The sequence below is a fragment of the Hyperolius riggenbachi genome, chromosome 2 (assembly GCF_040937935.1).
Source record: "Hyperolius riggenbachi isolate aHypRig1 chromosome 2, aHypRig1.pri, whole genome shotgun sequence".
Classification (NCBI taxonomy): Eukaryota; Metazoa; Chordata; class Amphibia; order Anura; family Hyperoliidae; genus Hyperolius; species Hyperolius riggenbachi.
In genome coordinates, this window is record NC_090647.1 from 420,919,355 (window position 1) to 420,934,264 (window position 14,910).

Sequence of the window (14,910 nt, forward strand, 5' to 3'; positions counted from 1 at the left end):
TGCAAGTGCCGCCTGCACAGTACACTTCAGACCACGTGAGCGCAGCCGAGAGCTGCTCCCATGCAGGTGCAGTAGATGCTGACCTGACGAGGTCTGCATCTGCACTGGAGGAGACACCGGCTGAAAGCGGAGCTGCGGTGTGAGCACAGGATGGCTGCCAAGGGCTGGAGGAGTACCATAACGCACATGTTAATGAGTGTGACTGGCTATAGAGACTGGACATAGTCTTAATTTCAAAACCTGCTTGCAGCGAGTTACAATAACAGTACTGTGAACAGGCACATAGACTTGTATGGGCAGTGAGCTGACATGCAGAATTATTCTGCAACTCAATCTGCACTGTGAACAGGGCCTCAAGGATATTTTTCTTATTATTAATAGTCTAGGTTTCTAGGGCAGCTTTGATTAACCATTTCTTAAACATAATTTATTAGTCTGCATTGGCCTGGTTGTGAAGGATCAGTTTTAGGACAACCTAGGTTCACAATGGTCAGTTGCATAATGGGCACGTTATAATGAGTGTGAACTGCAATGGAGACTGGACATAGACTTTAATACAATGTCTGCATGCAGCGAGTTAGAATAAAATGCAGTACTGAAAGCAGGCCCATAGATATGTATGAGCAGTGAGTTGACATGCAGAAATATTCTGCAATGATTAACATCATTATATTCTATCTGTGGGTTGCCAGAAATTCAGGTTTATTTTAGTAAACCTTTTTTTTATTTCAGAAAAACCTGTCTAATGACTTACCTTCAAGGTCATATCATCGGAGCACGATGCTAGTAACAACCCTGATGGGTCCCATTTAATTGCATTCACTTCATTCTAAAAGAAAACATGTTGAGTTGTGAGTTGTCAGTGGGAATCTAACTGATATCCAGTGGAGGGCAATCATGTATCATTTTAGAGTAATTTATTTACATTTCACAAAAGCTTATCGCTAATCTACTGCTACACTTATGCTTAGCACCAGTTAACATTACCTATGTTTTACATTCTCAATACAGGACTGCTTTATAACAACATAGTGTTCCCAATATTTATCAAGCTGTGTCTGAAAATAGGAGAAGCAACACGCAGATATACTGGCTTTATTCTGTAATGTGTAATTTTTTACCAGGCTGTATTGTGCTAACATTTAGCAACAAGTAGAGCCTTGCTTTTCTAAATTATAGTTCCTAGAAATAACTTGAATATATCAATACTAGCTGTCTGAGAACATTATACGACAGTGATTTGAAGAATTCTTTAAAGCTATAAGCAACTATCTATACCATCTACAGGGGCAAACCCAGGATTTTCAAGGGGGGTTCCTGAAAGGTCTCTTTTAGCCTCGCAAAATACAGTATAATAATATGGCAGGACATCATTCTGGGTACACATAATGCAATTTCCAATCCAACCAACAACGGGATTGATCAGGAGCAGTTTGGATACAGCCGACATTGCTAACGAAGGGGAAAGTGAACCATTCACACAGCAGGGCACAGGGCTGTGCTTATACCTGACCTGTTAAGTTCCCCAGAGCTGCTCCATGCTCTGTACACATGCTGCTGTCCCCAGACACTGCACCGCCCTGGTCTGAGGGGGGATTCTGGGCAGCTGTAATCCCCCCCCCCCCGCATTTGCCTATGATCTATATGCACAATTCATTTTAAAAGATGTGCTATAAAACTGTGCAGATGATGGCACTACAAAAATATAAACAACAATAGCTTCTTTAGATTAGCCTGCAATGTTCTTAACCTCTCTGGCGGTCTATTAAAAACCGCCAGGGGGCAGCAGAGCAGTTTAAAAAAAAAATTTAAATCATGTAGCGAGCCCACAGCTCGCTACATGATAGCCGCTGTGCAGCGGCATCCCCCCACCCTCTTCAATCGCCTCCGGCGATCTCCGATCAGGAAATCCCGTTCAAAGAACGGGATTTCCTGGAAGGCTTCCCCCGTCGCCATGGTGATGGGCGGCATGACATCATCGACGTCATCGACGTTGTTACGTCATTGGGAGTCCCGAGCTACCCCTCAGCGCTGCCTGGCACTGATTGGCCATGCAGCGCACAGGGTCTGGGGGGGGGGGCGGCGCGGCGAGCAGTGGACAATCGGCGGGTAGCGGCGGCGATCAGAGTGCACACGCAGCTAGCAAAGTGCTAGCTGCGTGTTGCAAAAAAAAATTAGGCAAATCGGCCCAGCAGGGCCTGAGAAATCCTCCTGCGTGGCATAGCCCGAGCTCAGCTCGGGCTTACCACCAGGGAGGTTAAGCAGCCAACCTCATTAACCCTTTAGCAGCAGCCAAATAAAGTAAAACTTTATTTGGCTTCAGGGCAGAATTTTTCCTGCTGTTGGGGAAGTGTGCATTCCTCAGCCTGGCAGCCTCGGCAGAGTATGTGGTGGCAGGGTAGAATGGCGGCAGGGAGCTTTCATACATACCTGTCCGGACAGCTGGATCGGCTTCTTCTTCCTCCACAGCAGCGGCAAGGTGCTCCCGACATGTCTTCTCAATTCCGATCACATGATATTACATGTGATCAGGGTCCAGGAGACAATGCCAACATTACAGTGCCACCCAGTGGTGGAAGATGGGTAATGGAAGAGTGTCTTCTATCTCTTCCCTCATCCCTCTCCCACCACAGTGGCGCTGTATGTTCTCCTGGATCCCGATCACATGTCATATTATGTGATTGATGTGATCGGGACCCAGAAGACCTGCCAGAAGTTCAGAGCCGCCGCGTGAGGAAAAGTAGAAACCACCAGGATCAGGTAAATATAACTGCTTACTGCCACGCACTCATTTGGCTATACTATACTATGAGATATGCCAACAGAGGCTCACAGTATGCAAGCAGCTTTCAAATGAAACCTTTTGTTTGAAGCTGTCAATGGGTTAATACCCATCTAAAATGTCATGGTAAAAAAGGTGCGGTAAAAAATGTCATGGTAAAAAAGATTACAGAGGAGTAGTCTCTCTCTCTGTAATCTGAGACCCTCACAGCAGTGTGCCCCCCACTGTCAGACTGCAACTATATAATAATGCAAAAATTAAAAGGCTGTGTACCACCTAAGAAAAGGACCTCTGTCAGCATATTTCTAAGGTCACCACGGCACAAAAATCAAACTATGTATAAATAAATAAAGGAAGTACCATACTAAGGTCTCAAGAATGGAATAAACTTCAATAATGCATTTCCATTACGAATAAGTCAAAAAGTCATCCCTTCCCCACTAAAATCTAAACAGGATGGTGCGGTATTAAATACCCCCCTATAGCACACAGATGGGATGCCCCTACACAACCATACATCCAGCTTCTAGTTGTATGCCCATCGGTTTTCTATAGGGGGGTGCATAGTTCTGCACCAGCCAGTTGGCATTTTAATAGGGTGAGTTGGGGGTATGACTGTTTGAGTTAGCTATAATGAATATGCGTTTATAAAGTTTACGTTTTTTTTTACACCCTCGTGTGGCACTTCCAGCTGGTTTTTCCACCACCACTTGTCCATCGAAAAAAAGTAGCATACAATACAAGCAAATAATTTACTGTAGTCGTCATACTAGCAAGGAGATTATTACCGTGTGTCCCTGAAAGGTTTTTACAGGACGGTCACAGCCAAGCCTGCAAACATGAATGCACATGTCGGTGCTACAAGATGCAAAGGTGGTATTGTTTTGCCAATCCACATCTAGCGCCGGAGCTGCAGAGAAAGTATAATGGCGGAGTAGAAAATATTATTTTCATTGGCAGTGGAAAAACTTATTTCATATTACAAATCCCAACCACAATACACTATGGGCTTGATGCACAAAAGCACGGTAATATTACCATGCACAGACATCACATCTATAAGTTATACATTTTGTGTTTGGAGGCCAGTGAAGAAGCCTCGGGAAGGCCGCATTCGGCCTGCAGGTCTAGTTTGAGGACCACTGCCTTAAGGTGTATACTTTATTAGGAAACCTCCATAATTGTGTATACATATTTTACATTCAATGTTTAACAATGCTTTTACTTCTCTATAAATGCTTATACAGGTTTATTTCTGTACCCCCTGAATCCTCCTAAAGTACCCCCAGTGGTATGTGATGAGAACCTAGGCTTTAGGCAATGCTTACCTAAACATGAATGCTTTCTTTCACAGAAGAAGGGCTAGAAGGTGGAAACAATGTAATTATTAATAATGGGAAATGCTTCCAGACTGCATGGAAGAAGTGTGTACAGAATCAAGACTTTGGCAGTATATCTGGGAGGATCAGGGGAGGCTGTACACATGTTAGATTCTTAGCAAAGGCCTACCCAATTGGCTGCCTTGGCTGAGAACCATCTAGATTGTGTACATGGATTTAGACTATGGTAGAGATTAGATTGTGAGTTCTTCTGAGGGACATTTAGTGACATGACTATGTACTCTGTGAAGTGCTGTCAATCACCAACAAAATGATATAGCTGAAAGATGTTAACAAGTGAATAAGGAGGCTGAGCCTTACCTGAGTGGAAAGGGAACTGTTGTTTTGCTTCTCCAGTATGGGCATCCCAAATAATTGTGGTCTACATAAAATTAACCAGAAAATTAAAATGTTTCTTCCTTAGTACATAGGTACAATTTGCATATACAGTAAATATTTTTATTTTCATTTTAAAGCTGTTTTATTGTCTGTACTTAATTGATTGTTAATGTATTTGTAATTAAAGCACTCTTATGCTCATAGTATCAAACCATTTCATCACAGTTTATCTAGTGCCAGGCATGTCCGTACTTCATTCATTAACTATTTTTAGATTTTAATCCTGTGATCCGTAGCATGTCTCCTCATATAACATAACGGACATAACAGTGCCACCCAAAATAATATCAGCTGAAGCACATAAGCGCCATACTAAATGCTGCTGAAATCATATGTATGCAAACAATGATCCTTCCATTACACATGCTTCTCAGTAGAATTTAATAGTGTGGACTGAATCTTTAAACTGTAGAATAAATCTCTGCAGAGTATCAAATATCACTGAATTTCTGTAGTGGATACAATTTCAGTGAACCTCCAATTGAAAGTATAAAGAAACAATAATGCCATATCTTCTTCATTTCGGAGTAATTCAATTTGATGGCTGATCTGACAAAGCATTTATTTAAATGATTTCAATTTTATGAAATGAGAACCCCCTTTACTTGTAAGGGCACCTTTGGATCTCATTGCCAGTTTACAGATTCTATTTTTTACTGCCATACATTTGGAAACTTAGAGCTGCTTAGTCTTAAATCATGGCAATCTAAGTTCAGGAAAATGATATGCTTGAATTTGTACTCACTGAATCGAAAAAAAAAGTCAGTGAGAGTCTAGTGGTGCCACTTTGATGAACAAATGTAATATCTTGACCACCATTTTTAGCTATTTGAATATAAATACTAATGAATACAGTAAATTATGTGAAAACATGGCTCATACCTTATCAACTCCTGCACTCAGTATATAGTTGCCTTTCTTGTTCCACTTCAGTGCAAAAATAGGACCTTTATGCTGGCCTAATGTACTTGCAAGATTTCCTGTAGACAGATTGCAACATAATTAATATAAGGTAATCAGTGTAAAGTTTTATACAAAACATTTTACTGCTTACTTTTAGAGAATGTACTGGAATAAAAATGTAACAGAATTTAACCACTTCAGGATTCTGCGTACGCATAAGTACGCCCCTGAATCCTGAAGTGGTTTCCATGGAAACGGCCGCTCGTACGAGCGGCCGTTCCATGTCAGTTCACGGAGGGTGTCTCCGTGAACACCCTGCGAGCCTCCGATCGCGGCTCGCAGGGTAAATGTAAACACGCGGGGAAGGTCTTCCCCGCTGTTTACATACATACGGCGCTGCTGCGCAGCAGCACCGTAGAGGAGATCGGCGATCCCCGGCATCTGATAGGCTGAAGCCTATCTGAGGCGGCGCAGGACGGAAATCCGTCCTGCGCCGCTCACAGGGGGAGGGAGAGGGAGGTAAGGGGAAGGAGGCCAGAAAGCGCTGCGGAGGGGGGCTTTGAAGAGCCCCCGCAAGCGCAAACAGCCAGCGGTGATCAGACCCCCCCAGCAGGACATCCCCCTAGTGGGGAAAAAAGGGGGGAAGTCTGATTGCCCTGCCTGCTATCTGATCTGTGCTGCGGGCTGAAAAGCCCCCGCAGCACAGATCAGCAAAACCACCCGAAACCCGGAAGTGGTTAAGAGAGTGAAAAAAAAAATATCCATAAACTGCCCACTTTAGGATGTCGCTCCCCCCCCCCCCCCCCATAATAATAGGCAAGTAACTCAGCATTATCTTACAAATATTCTATATACAGAACAATATAAAATATATCACAAGAAGTTGACCGACATCTCCTTTTTCATCAGAAAATGAGAAAGTGATTTAATGATCTTGCATAAAAGAAAAGCATCAAGAATAGATTGCCAACAAATGGCTGGGTTAGACTTTGGATAGGTAAATCCCAACTTCTGTGTGTTATGCACCAGAATATCTTGGCAATAGTTCACTCCATAACTCTTGCAGTCATCAAACCAACAAACATTGATTCCGGTGATACCGTTAATAACTAACTGTACATGGTTTATTGCAAACTTTTGAAACGTTAACATTCTTCTTTAGACATTATACAGAACTGGATTAGAACCGTACAATCCGTTCTGTATAATGCCTGAAGAAGAAGGTGGCCATACATGGTTTTATTTGTCTTTCTCTTCTTTTTTTTCAGTTTTTTATTTATTATACAGAATGTTGGTATATGCCCGGTAAGACATTTATTACGTTTTCTACAAAAACAGTTCAAAAAGACATGGTTAGAAGGAAACATTTTACTCCATTTTTCTACTCAATTCAACTTAAAATTGTATCCAGTGTTTCTAAAAATTCAACCATTTGCTTGTATTGTATATGATTACCCTAAGGCTTCTTTCACACCAAGACGTTGCGTTTTAGGGGACGTTATGGTCGCATAACGTGCCCCTAACGCAACGCATGGTGGTGTTGAAGTTGGACGTCAGATTGAGCTGCGTTATGCAGCTCTCAAAGCAGCCGCTCCAGGTTAGTGATAGGAAGTCCGGATATTTTTAAGGATTCGGCTTATTTGAATCGGATCATTGAAAAGATCCAGATCTTTGAATCAAATCATTTGAATCATTTTACTAGGGAAGCAGACTGGGTGAAATGACTAGCAGGACAGGACTTTCCCTGCACTGTATATTCTGTATGTTCCTGTTTCTTCCAGACAGACATCCACTGTGAACCGAATCTTTCATTGTGATGATCCGGATGATTCGACTCACAAAAAAGATCCGGATCAAATGAATGATTCGTTCACCACAGCTCACTTGCCCTGCTGTCTCTGACAGCAAAGCTCTGTGAGTTGCCCAGGAGTCGATTTCATTGGCTCCTGACCCTGTCATCAATGTGAGCAAATCCCATTGGCTTAAATTGATCACACATTCAGGAGCCAATGAAAGCAGCTCTTGATCGGCTCACAGAGCTCTGCCATCTTAGAGATGGCAGAGTGGGTGGCCTGAGGCGACGGGTGTGCGGCGTGTACAGTGGTATCAGCGATTCAGAGTGAAGGCGGTTTTTGGTGCCAGTGGTTTCTGGTCCTAAAAGAAACCCAGAGATTTCAGCTATTAAAGATTCTTAATAGCGTGCCTCCATTAAGCAGCAATTAGCTCCGGTATTCTGCTCAGTCGGGCCCAGTCTGATTCGTGAGCCGGGGTCTTCTGCGCTTGTGTAGAAGGCCCCCTGCTGGCGTCACTGACCGGAGCTGATTGCCACTTAAAGAGGAACTCCAGTGAAAATAATGTAATAAAAAAGTGCTTCATTTTTACAATAATTATGTATAAATGATTTAGTCAGTGTTTGCCCATTGTAAAATCTTTTAAATCCCTGATTTACATTCTGACATTTATTACATGGTGACATTTTTACTGTTGGCAGGTGATGCAGCTGCTGCATGCTTTTTTGGCAGCTGTAAACAGCTATTTCCCACAATGTAACAAGGTTCACAGACAGGAAACTGCCAGGAGTACCACGGTCCTCAGTTTCTTGAGGGAGGGGTTTTACTACAATATCAGTCATACAGTGCCCCCTGATGGTCTGTTTGGGAAAAGGAATAGATTTCTCATGTAAAAGGGGGTATCAGCTACTGATTGGGATAAAGTTAAATTCTTGCTCAGAGTTTCTCTTTAATGGAGGCACATGGAAGGACGCCGAGGGATGCCCTGGGATGCATCAATGCTTATGGAGCTGGAAGAAGCCCTGGTTAAGTAAAAAATCTTTAATAGCTGATGTCTCTTGAACACTTTAAGGGGCCAAAGTCTGCTGGTATTGAAGGGGTTAAAGAAGAGTGATTCATACATGAAAATAGGATGCAAGTTGTTTTTTGCCTGTGAAAGGCGGTGATAAAGGTAGACTGAAGATCACTCTTTGTGAATAACAACAGAATCAACAAATAATACACTTTTATTTTACTTTAACATTAGAATGAAAAATCACTTATTATGAATGAACACCAGAAGCATTTTAAGTAATAACATTGTATTTTTATAGCGTGTAAGTTTTTGGCACACGCTGTATATTAATAGACTTTTATTTTCTATTGTTCTCATCAGTCTTTTCAATAACAAGCACAGCCGGAATCTTTAGCAGTAACAGTTGGAACGAGTCAGTGGGCTGTTAACACATTGTCATGAAAACCCATATTTTATTACATGCATAATGTATTTATAGCTCTAGTAGATATGATTTAATTAAAGTAAACACAGCTCTATGTACTGTAACTTAATAATTAGGTTTTCTACATGGTTCATTGACGGTTATTAGTAAATAACATATTCAGGTTTTCAAATCATGCAGTGGTAACCTTGGCAATCAATCAAAACAAAGCACCTTATGGGATGACAGTAGGCAAAGATATCACTTCTGAGCCATAAAATTAAGGCGTTTTGTCTTACCATTTAATAGTGATATAGGAATGATTTCTGATGGGCAAAAAGGAGCTTTCTGTTGTAATCAGCAGTCAAAGTTAACCTGACTAGTGGAGCAGGAGTTACAGAGATTATACTGTCAGTCCACTATCTGCACCCTAGGGTATACCATGTTCACTGGGTCCCAGCTTGATGACGTCATCAAGCCAGGACCCGGTGTATATGGCAGTAAAGGGCTGACTGCAGAACTGTACACAGCGGCTCCTGCAGCATGATCCCCAATGGATTCAGGGAGGTGAGACCTGCTTTTCTTTACAGGATTTATTTACAAATCGGTGCATGGGGAGCTGCCTGATACGAGGGGGGGAGAGGGCTGTCTGATACGAGGGGGGGGGGGGGAGAGGGCAGCCTGATACGAGGGGGGAGAGAGGGCAGCCTGATACGAGGGGGGCTGCCTAATATAAGGGGAGCTGCCTAATATAAGGGGGGCTGCCTAATAAGAGGAGGTGGTTGTCTTATATTGGGGGGCACACTGAGGGGGGTGACAGTAGGCACATCTGGTTATGCTGAGGGGACCTAATACTCGGGGACACATCTAGCTATACTGGGAGGACCTAATAATGGTGGCACATTTGGCTATCTTTAATGGGGGGTAGTACTGGGGACACATCTGGCTATCTATATGGCAGGGACCTAATACTGAGCGCACAGCTGACTATCTATGCTGGGGGACCTAATACTGGGGGGCACAACTAGCTACCTATAGGAGGCTAATGATGGGGGCACATCTGGCTATTTATACTGGGGGCACATCTGACTATACTGGAGGAACATCTAGCTACTGTATTTATAGGGGGGATTTTCCTGAAGGCATATCTGGTTACCTGTACTGGGAAGGGCAGCATATCTGCTTATCTCTACTGGGGGGAACCTAATACTGGGTGCACACCTGGCTACCTATCTGGGGGTATAATACTGGGTGCACATCTGACTACTTATACATGGGGGCCTACCTAATACTGCGGGCACATCTACTACCTTTACTGGGGTGGGCACAGAGCATACCCATGGGGGGGGGGGGGGGCAGGGGAGCATACTTTTACATTTTTTGGTGCTAAAAAACCTTGACCAGCCCTGCCAGGAGAGCAGTCACTAGGCTTTCAGGGAAATCTGTTTAAGGCAGGGAGACCACGATTCAAATGGGGGAAATGTAATAATGGGGATGCAGTGGCAACTATTACAATAAAATATACTGTTTAACCATGCCTTCTTTTAAGGCATGGTTAAATTATTAATTAACCTTCCCCATTAACCTTTTCTCCCTAATGTATACCATTAAAAAGACATTTTTTTATTTTCTCAGTTTAAAGTACACAGTGTAGTAAAAATGCACCTTTGCTTCAGAATCAAATATCATTACCATAAATTATGTCAGCAACATAATTTAAGTTTTGTGATAAACGTGAGAAATGGCCAAATACAATTTGTGATTTTAATTTACAGTAGTATTTTTTTCCTATTTTTCCCATTAATTTACATAGAAAACAAAATTGTTCTTGGGAAAAATCCCCCCCAATGAAAGTATAATTTCTCTTCAAAAAAAACAACATATGTATCATGTAGGTGGCATAAGTAGATATAAAGTTATTGCTGATTAAATAAGGACATTGCTAAAACGTCAAACTGCTCTGGTCCATAAGGGGGTAACACGGTCTGGACATCACCATTATTTAGTGTACTGTAGGGAAACCCATAAATTATCCTGAAAGCCTGTCTTGTATGCATCAAAATGGACTACTATTAAAGTCCTTGGGAGTCGTGACTTTAAAAGAAAAGTCAGAAACTTACCTATACAGAGGGAAGGCTCTGGGTCCTAATGAGCCCCCCCCCATCCTCTCCCGGTGACTCTTTGTGCAGGGCAGGATCCCCCGTTTGAATCTCCTGCCGGGGGGACTTCAGAAGTCTTCAGGAGCCAAGCCCTTCTGAAGACAGGCGGCTCCATACTGTGCACGTGCGAGTATGAGAGAGAGGGCGCTCGCACGTGCGCAGTATGAAGTCGCCTGTCTTCGGGAGCTGTCAGGCTGGTGAAGACTTTCCGGAGCCTCCTTCAACAGCGGAGTGAGCAGTATTTGACTAATTTAGTCAACTAATGTGCCCAGGGGCAGGGCTGCACCGTGGGCATCGGGAGAGGAGAGGGAAGGCTCATTAGGACCCAGAGCCCTCCCTCTCCATAGGCAAGTATCTGGCTTTTTTTTTAGTAATGGTTCCCAATGACTTTAAGTGATACATGTTTGCAACACTTGCCTGGATCACAATTGACCACAGAGTGAAGTGCTGACAGGCTAGTGAATTAGTGGTTCCATTGTAATCGCTTTCATGCACTTGCTGCACAATCTGAATCTATTAAAAAAAAAAAAAGTTGAAGTACGTGCAGGGCCGGATTTGTACTTTTTACCGCCCAAGGCCAACTATACTGTCTGTTTGGTTTTTATATCTGTGTGCCCCAATGAGAATTCTACATACTTTCCATCATTGGCTGTCACAGACAATAACTATTTTAGTAATATGCGTATAGACTATGTTATGTTTTCCTTAAGAACTTTTATGTTATGCTTGCCATCTTGTTAATGAGGGAACCATTGTGTCACCATGAGAGTTAGGCTGATGTGTACCTGCATGATAGAGCTTACAGGTCTTGCAGGGACGACACAAGTACAGGACAGAGGGTTCAAAAGGTAAATCTGTCCTTGTAGATAGGGATGGCTGCATAGAACAGCTTTACTGCCCCTCACTGAGCCGCCCCTAAATTTCTGATGCCCTAGGCCATGGCCTATGCGGCCTTGCCAGAAATCCGGCCCTGAGTGCGTGTGTGTGATTACAATGCCTTGGATGTTTGTGACTAAGGCAAACATTGCAAGTTTGCAATCTAATCTTGAATAAACCCAGGTCAAATCTGCAAGATAACTTATGTTCCATAATGTTCTTCAGCCTAGAGAACCTAATTAATCATGCCATTACATTGTCTTCTCTCCAGTAATCTTTCCTACTACTTTATTGAGGCACCAGCCAAGTGAATAAACCAAAAATATTACAAAAATCAAACAAGCAAATTGGAAAACAGCCTAAGTAGTTATTGCTTCCACACAACTTCACAAAATTCTAATAGTTGAAGTAAACTTAGTGTATACTAAATAATTTACCATCCTGTGTCCAGATTCTTGCAAAACCATCATATGATCCCGTAGCTAAGAGTGTGCCATCAGCCTGTTGGTAAGGAGATTACAAATTGTATTTAACTGTACTGTGCTCAGACATATTGCCACCAGCAGTAAAATGAGACCAAACACAACATTCACAGAAAATAAGGTGCACATATTCTGTGAGCAAAAACACTTATATGTAACCATTTATTAGCCATTAGCAATCAGTTCTAGGTATCAGTTTTTTAATCTGTTCACAAATATAAAAATGACATCCTATTTATAAAGATACTATGGTAGTAAACAAAATTACTTTTAAGGCAACTGTGGCATTTTTAAACGTGTTTACATCTAAGGGAAAGAACAATTGACTAGCTGTGGATCTCTTTAGAAGGAATATGTAAGAATAAAATATTTCCAAGGAGAAGACAGTATATTTTGGATGTGTAGAAATGTTAGACTAGGCAGTGCAGGGCGGGAGTTGTACTCTTCACCACCCAGGGCCCACTTTCACCTTAAGGGAGGTTTGTAACTAGTGTGGACTTTTCTTTTTTTTGGGGGGGGGGGAGGGGGGGGGGGCTGCAAGCATTAAAATTTTCTTTGGGGGTGGGGGGGCTGTTCCCTATCCCCTATCCCCCCCCCCATCTGTATGCAGACCTCCATCTTGTGTCTTTTAGCCTTAACAATGCATGCATATAGTACATTGATGCAATTACACCTCCTTGCGGGGGAGGGGGGGGAGGTTGATTTGATGTGGCTTTTTTATTTTTGCTGCTGAGATCCATTTAAAAATAGGTGCTAAATAATTTAGAGGCATTAAAAATTATCTCTCCAGCCAGCTACAAACAATATTGACAGCAAGATTAAATTGCATTTCTTTGCAACAATGGCAACAGTACTCTGTTTAGGGCATTGTTGCTCCCCGCCCTTACTAGAGGAGTGATTAGTTTCACAGGACAGTTGCCTTTTTACATATTTTAAACACTTGCATGAATACAGTGAATGTTAACAAATGCTGACATTCCTATTTTACAGTTTCTTTTAGAAGTACTGTTTTTTTTTCATGTGCGCATAAAAACAAAGTTAGCAAACTGAAGTTATGCTTGGCCTCAATCGTTTAACATTCTACTCATTGGCTATCATTCATAAAACATTCCCGCATGCGGAAATGCTGAAAACAGCTGATTTTACCGACCACTTAGCAAATTGTGTATTCATAAAGGCTGTTTCCGCATGAGAAGCTGACATTCCCGAGCAGAGCGATAAATTACCGCCTTGTGCGGTGATTATCTTAAAAATGTAACAAAATGTTAATTCATAAAAATTAGCGCAGGCGGTATGTGGACAGGGAATACCGCTCCCTCTGAGGTAGTAATAAGCATGCGGAATACATGTAAGTGAATGGGACAGACCTCCCAAGAAGCAGCAGAGAGAGCAGCGCACTCAGCGAGGGACTCAGGCAGCTTCTCTGTTTCCGCATGCCTACCGCCAGCCTAAAGCGGAAAATCTCCGCACTGCTATCGCAACTGGAAACATTTTTATGAATGACCACCCAGAAGTCTAAAATACCGAAAGCGGTATTTTCCTGCACGACAACACTTTTATAAATGATAGCCATTGTTTCAAGTTCAGCTCTATAAAGTTCAACTAGTAGGAAGCATCTAACTGGAGATAAAAACCTAAAAACCATTAAAAATGGGTATTCAAATGTAACTATCCTCAATATATGAGCATTAGAGAAGTTATAGATTACAGAGTTCTCTTTTGCACAACATACAACATGTTTTGCTGGTGGGCAGGAGGTACCATCCTGTTTGCAGGGTAGCAGATCACTGATGCAGGTAGCACTCCCTTTTCCAACAAGTTGCTGCAGCTGAATGCAATTCTTGGAGCACGCCAAGCAACAGCAGGCCTACGCGACTTACATTCACAGTAGCTGGTACAGCTGAATTTTTTCAGCAGAGTTGGTGATATTCAACTAGGGCTTCCTGGAGTGTTGTGCTCTGTGTTATCAACCAAACCATTGAATGTTCAGCATATACATCCCCCCTAGATACTAGAGCTCTGGGATATAAAGGACACTTTATGGATGCATGTGTGCTGTGAGTGTGAGATGCATGGGATGGAATTGTCAGTTGATATGGCTAGTTACACACATGCATAGCAGGATGGTGCAGTTTTTTTTTCATTTACAAAGATGTTTATTATCACAAGTATAAAATGTATACAACCAGAGTATCTCAAAATATCACAAAATTTGCAAAAGTATATCCAAAAGGCAAACAGCCATCCATATATTGACGCAGGATACAATTATTGATAAGTCAAAAGAAATAGGACATAAAAAACAAACAACAACAAAAAAACAGCAGAAATCAAAGAAACAAATATCACAAACTACTCCATTACATCTAATGTAGGTTATACATAAAATAGCTGTCAGAATAATTAGCCCGACTTCCAGAAGGTGTCAAAAGCTATGATGGTGCAGTTTTTAAGGTAGATTTAGACTTATGACCACTTGGCTTGGGAATGTTGTATGCTATAAATATACTGAGCACTGATTTGACATAAATGGTTATACCACTGAGTGGCAATAAGTGTGAAGTTTGTTATTTATTAATTTCATGGTATATTAAAAAATATATTTATATAGTAGGATCAAATAGACATCTGAAACCAAAATGCATCCAGCATTCAGCTAAAACTACCTTGTTTAATCCTTGGATTTTACCACTGATTGTTCTTTCAGTTCTGTTTAATACAT

General features: G+C 42.0%; 1 protein-coding gene across 5 annotated transcripts in view; it reads right to left on the minus strand.

Moving 5' to 3' along the window:
• Nucleotides 1-14,910, minus strand: part of TBL1X (transducin beta like 1 X-linked) — a 448,757-nt gene that overhangs the window by 25,590 nt on the left and 408,257 nt on the right. For all 5 annotated transcript variants that reach the window (XM_068269906.1, XM_068269905.1, XM_068269908.1 and 2 more), the window contains 5 exons: nt 12,144-12,207; nt 5,443-5,540; nt 4,483-4,543; nt 3,571-3,692; nt 755-829 (listed from right to left, as the gene is read on the minus strand). In XM_068269906.1, coding sequence (XP_068126007.1) covers nt 755-829; nt 3,571-3,692; nt 4,483-4,543; nt 5,443-5,540; nt 12,144-12,207 — 420 coding nt within the window. The remainder of the gene's footprint in view (nt 1-754; nt 830-3,570; nt 3,693-4,482; nt 4,544-5,442; nt 5,541-12,143; nt 12,208-14,910) is intronic.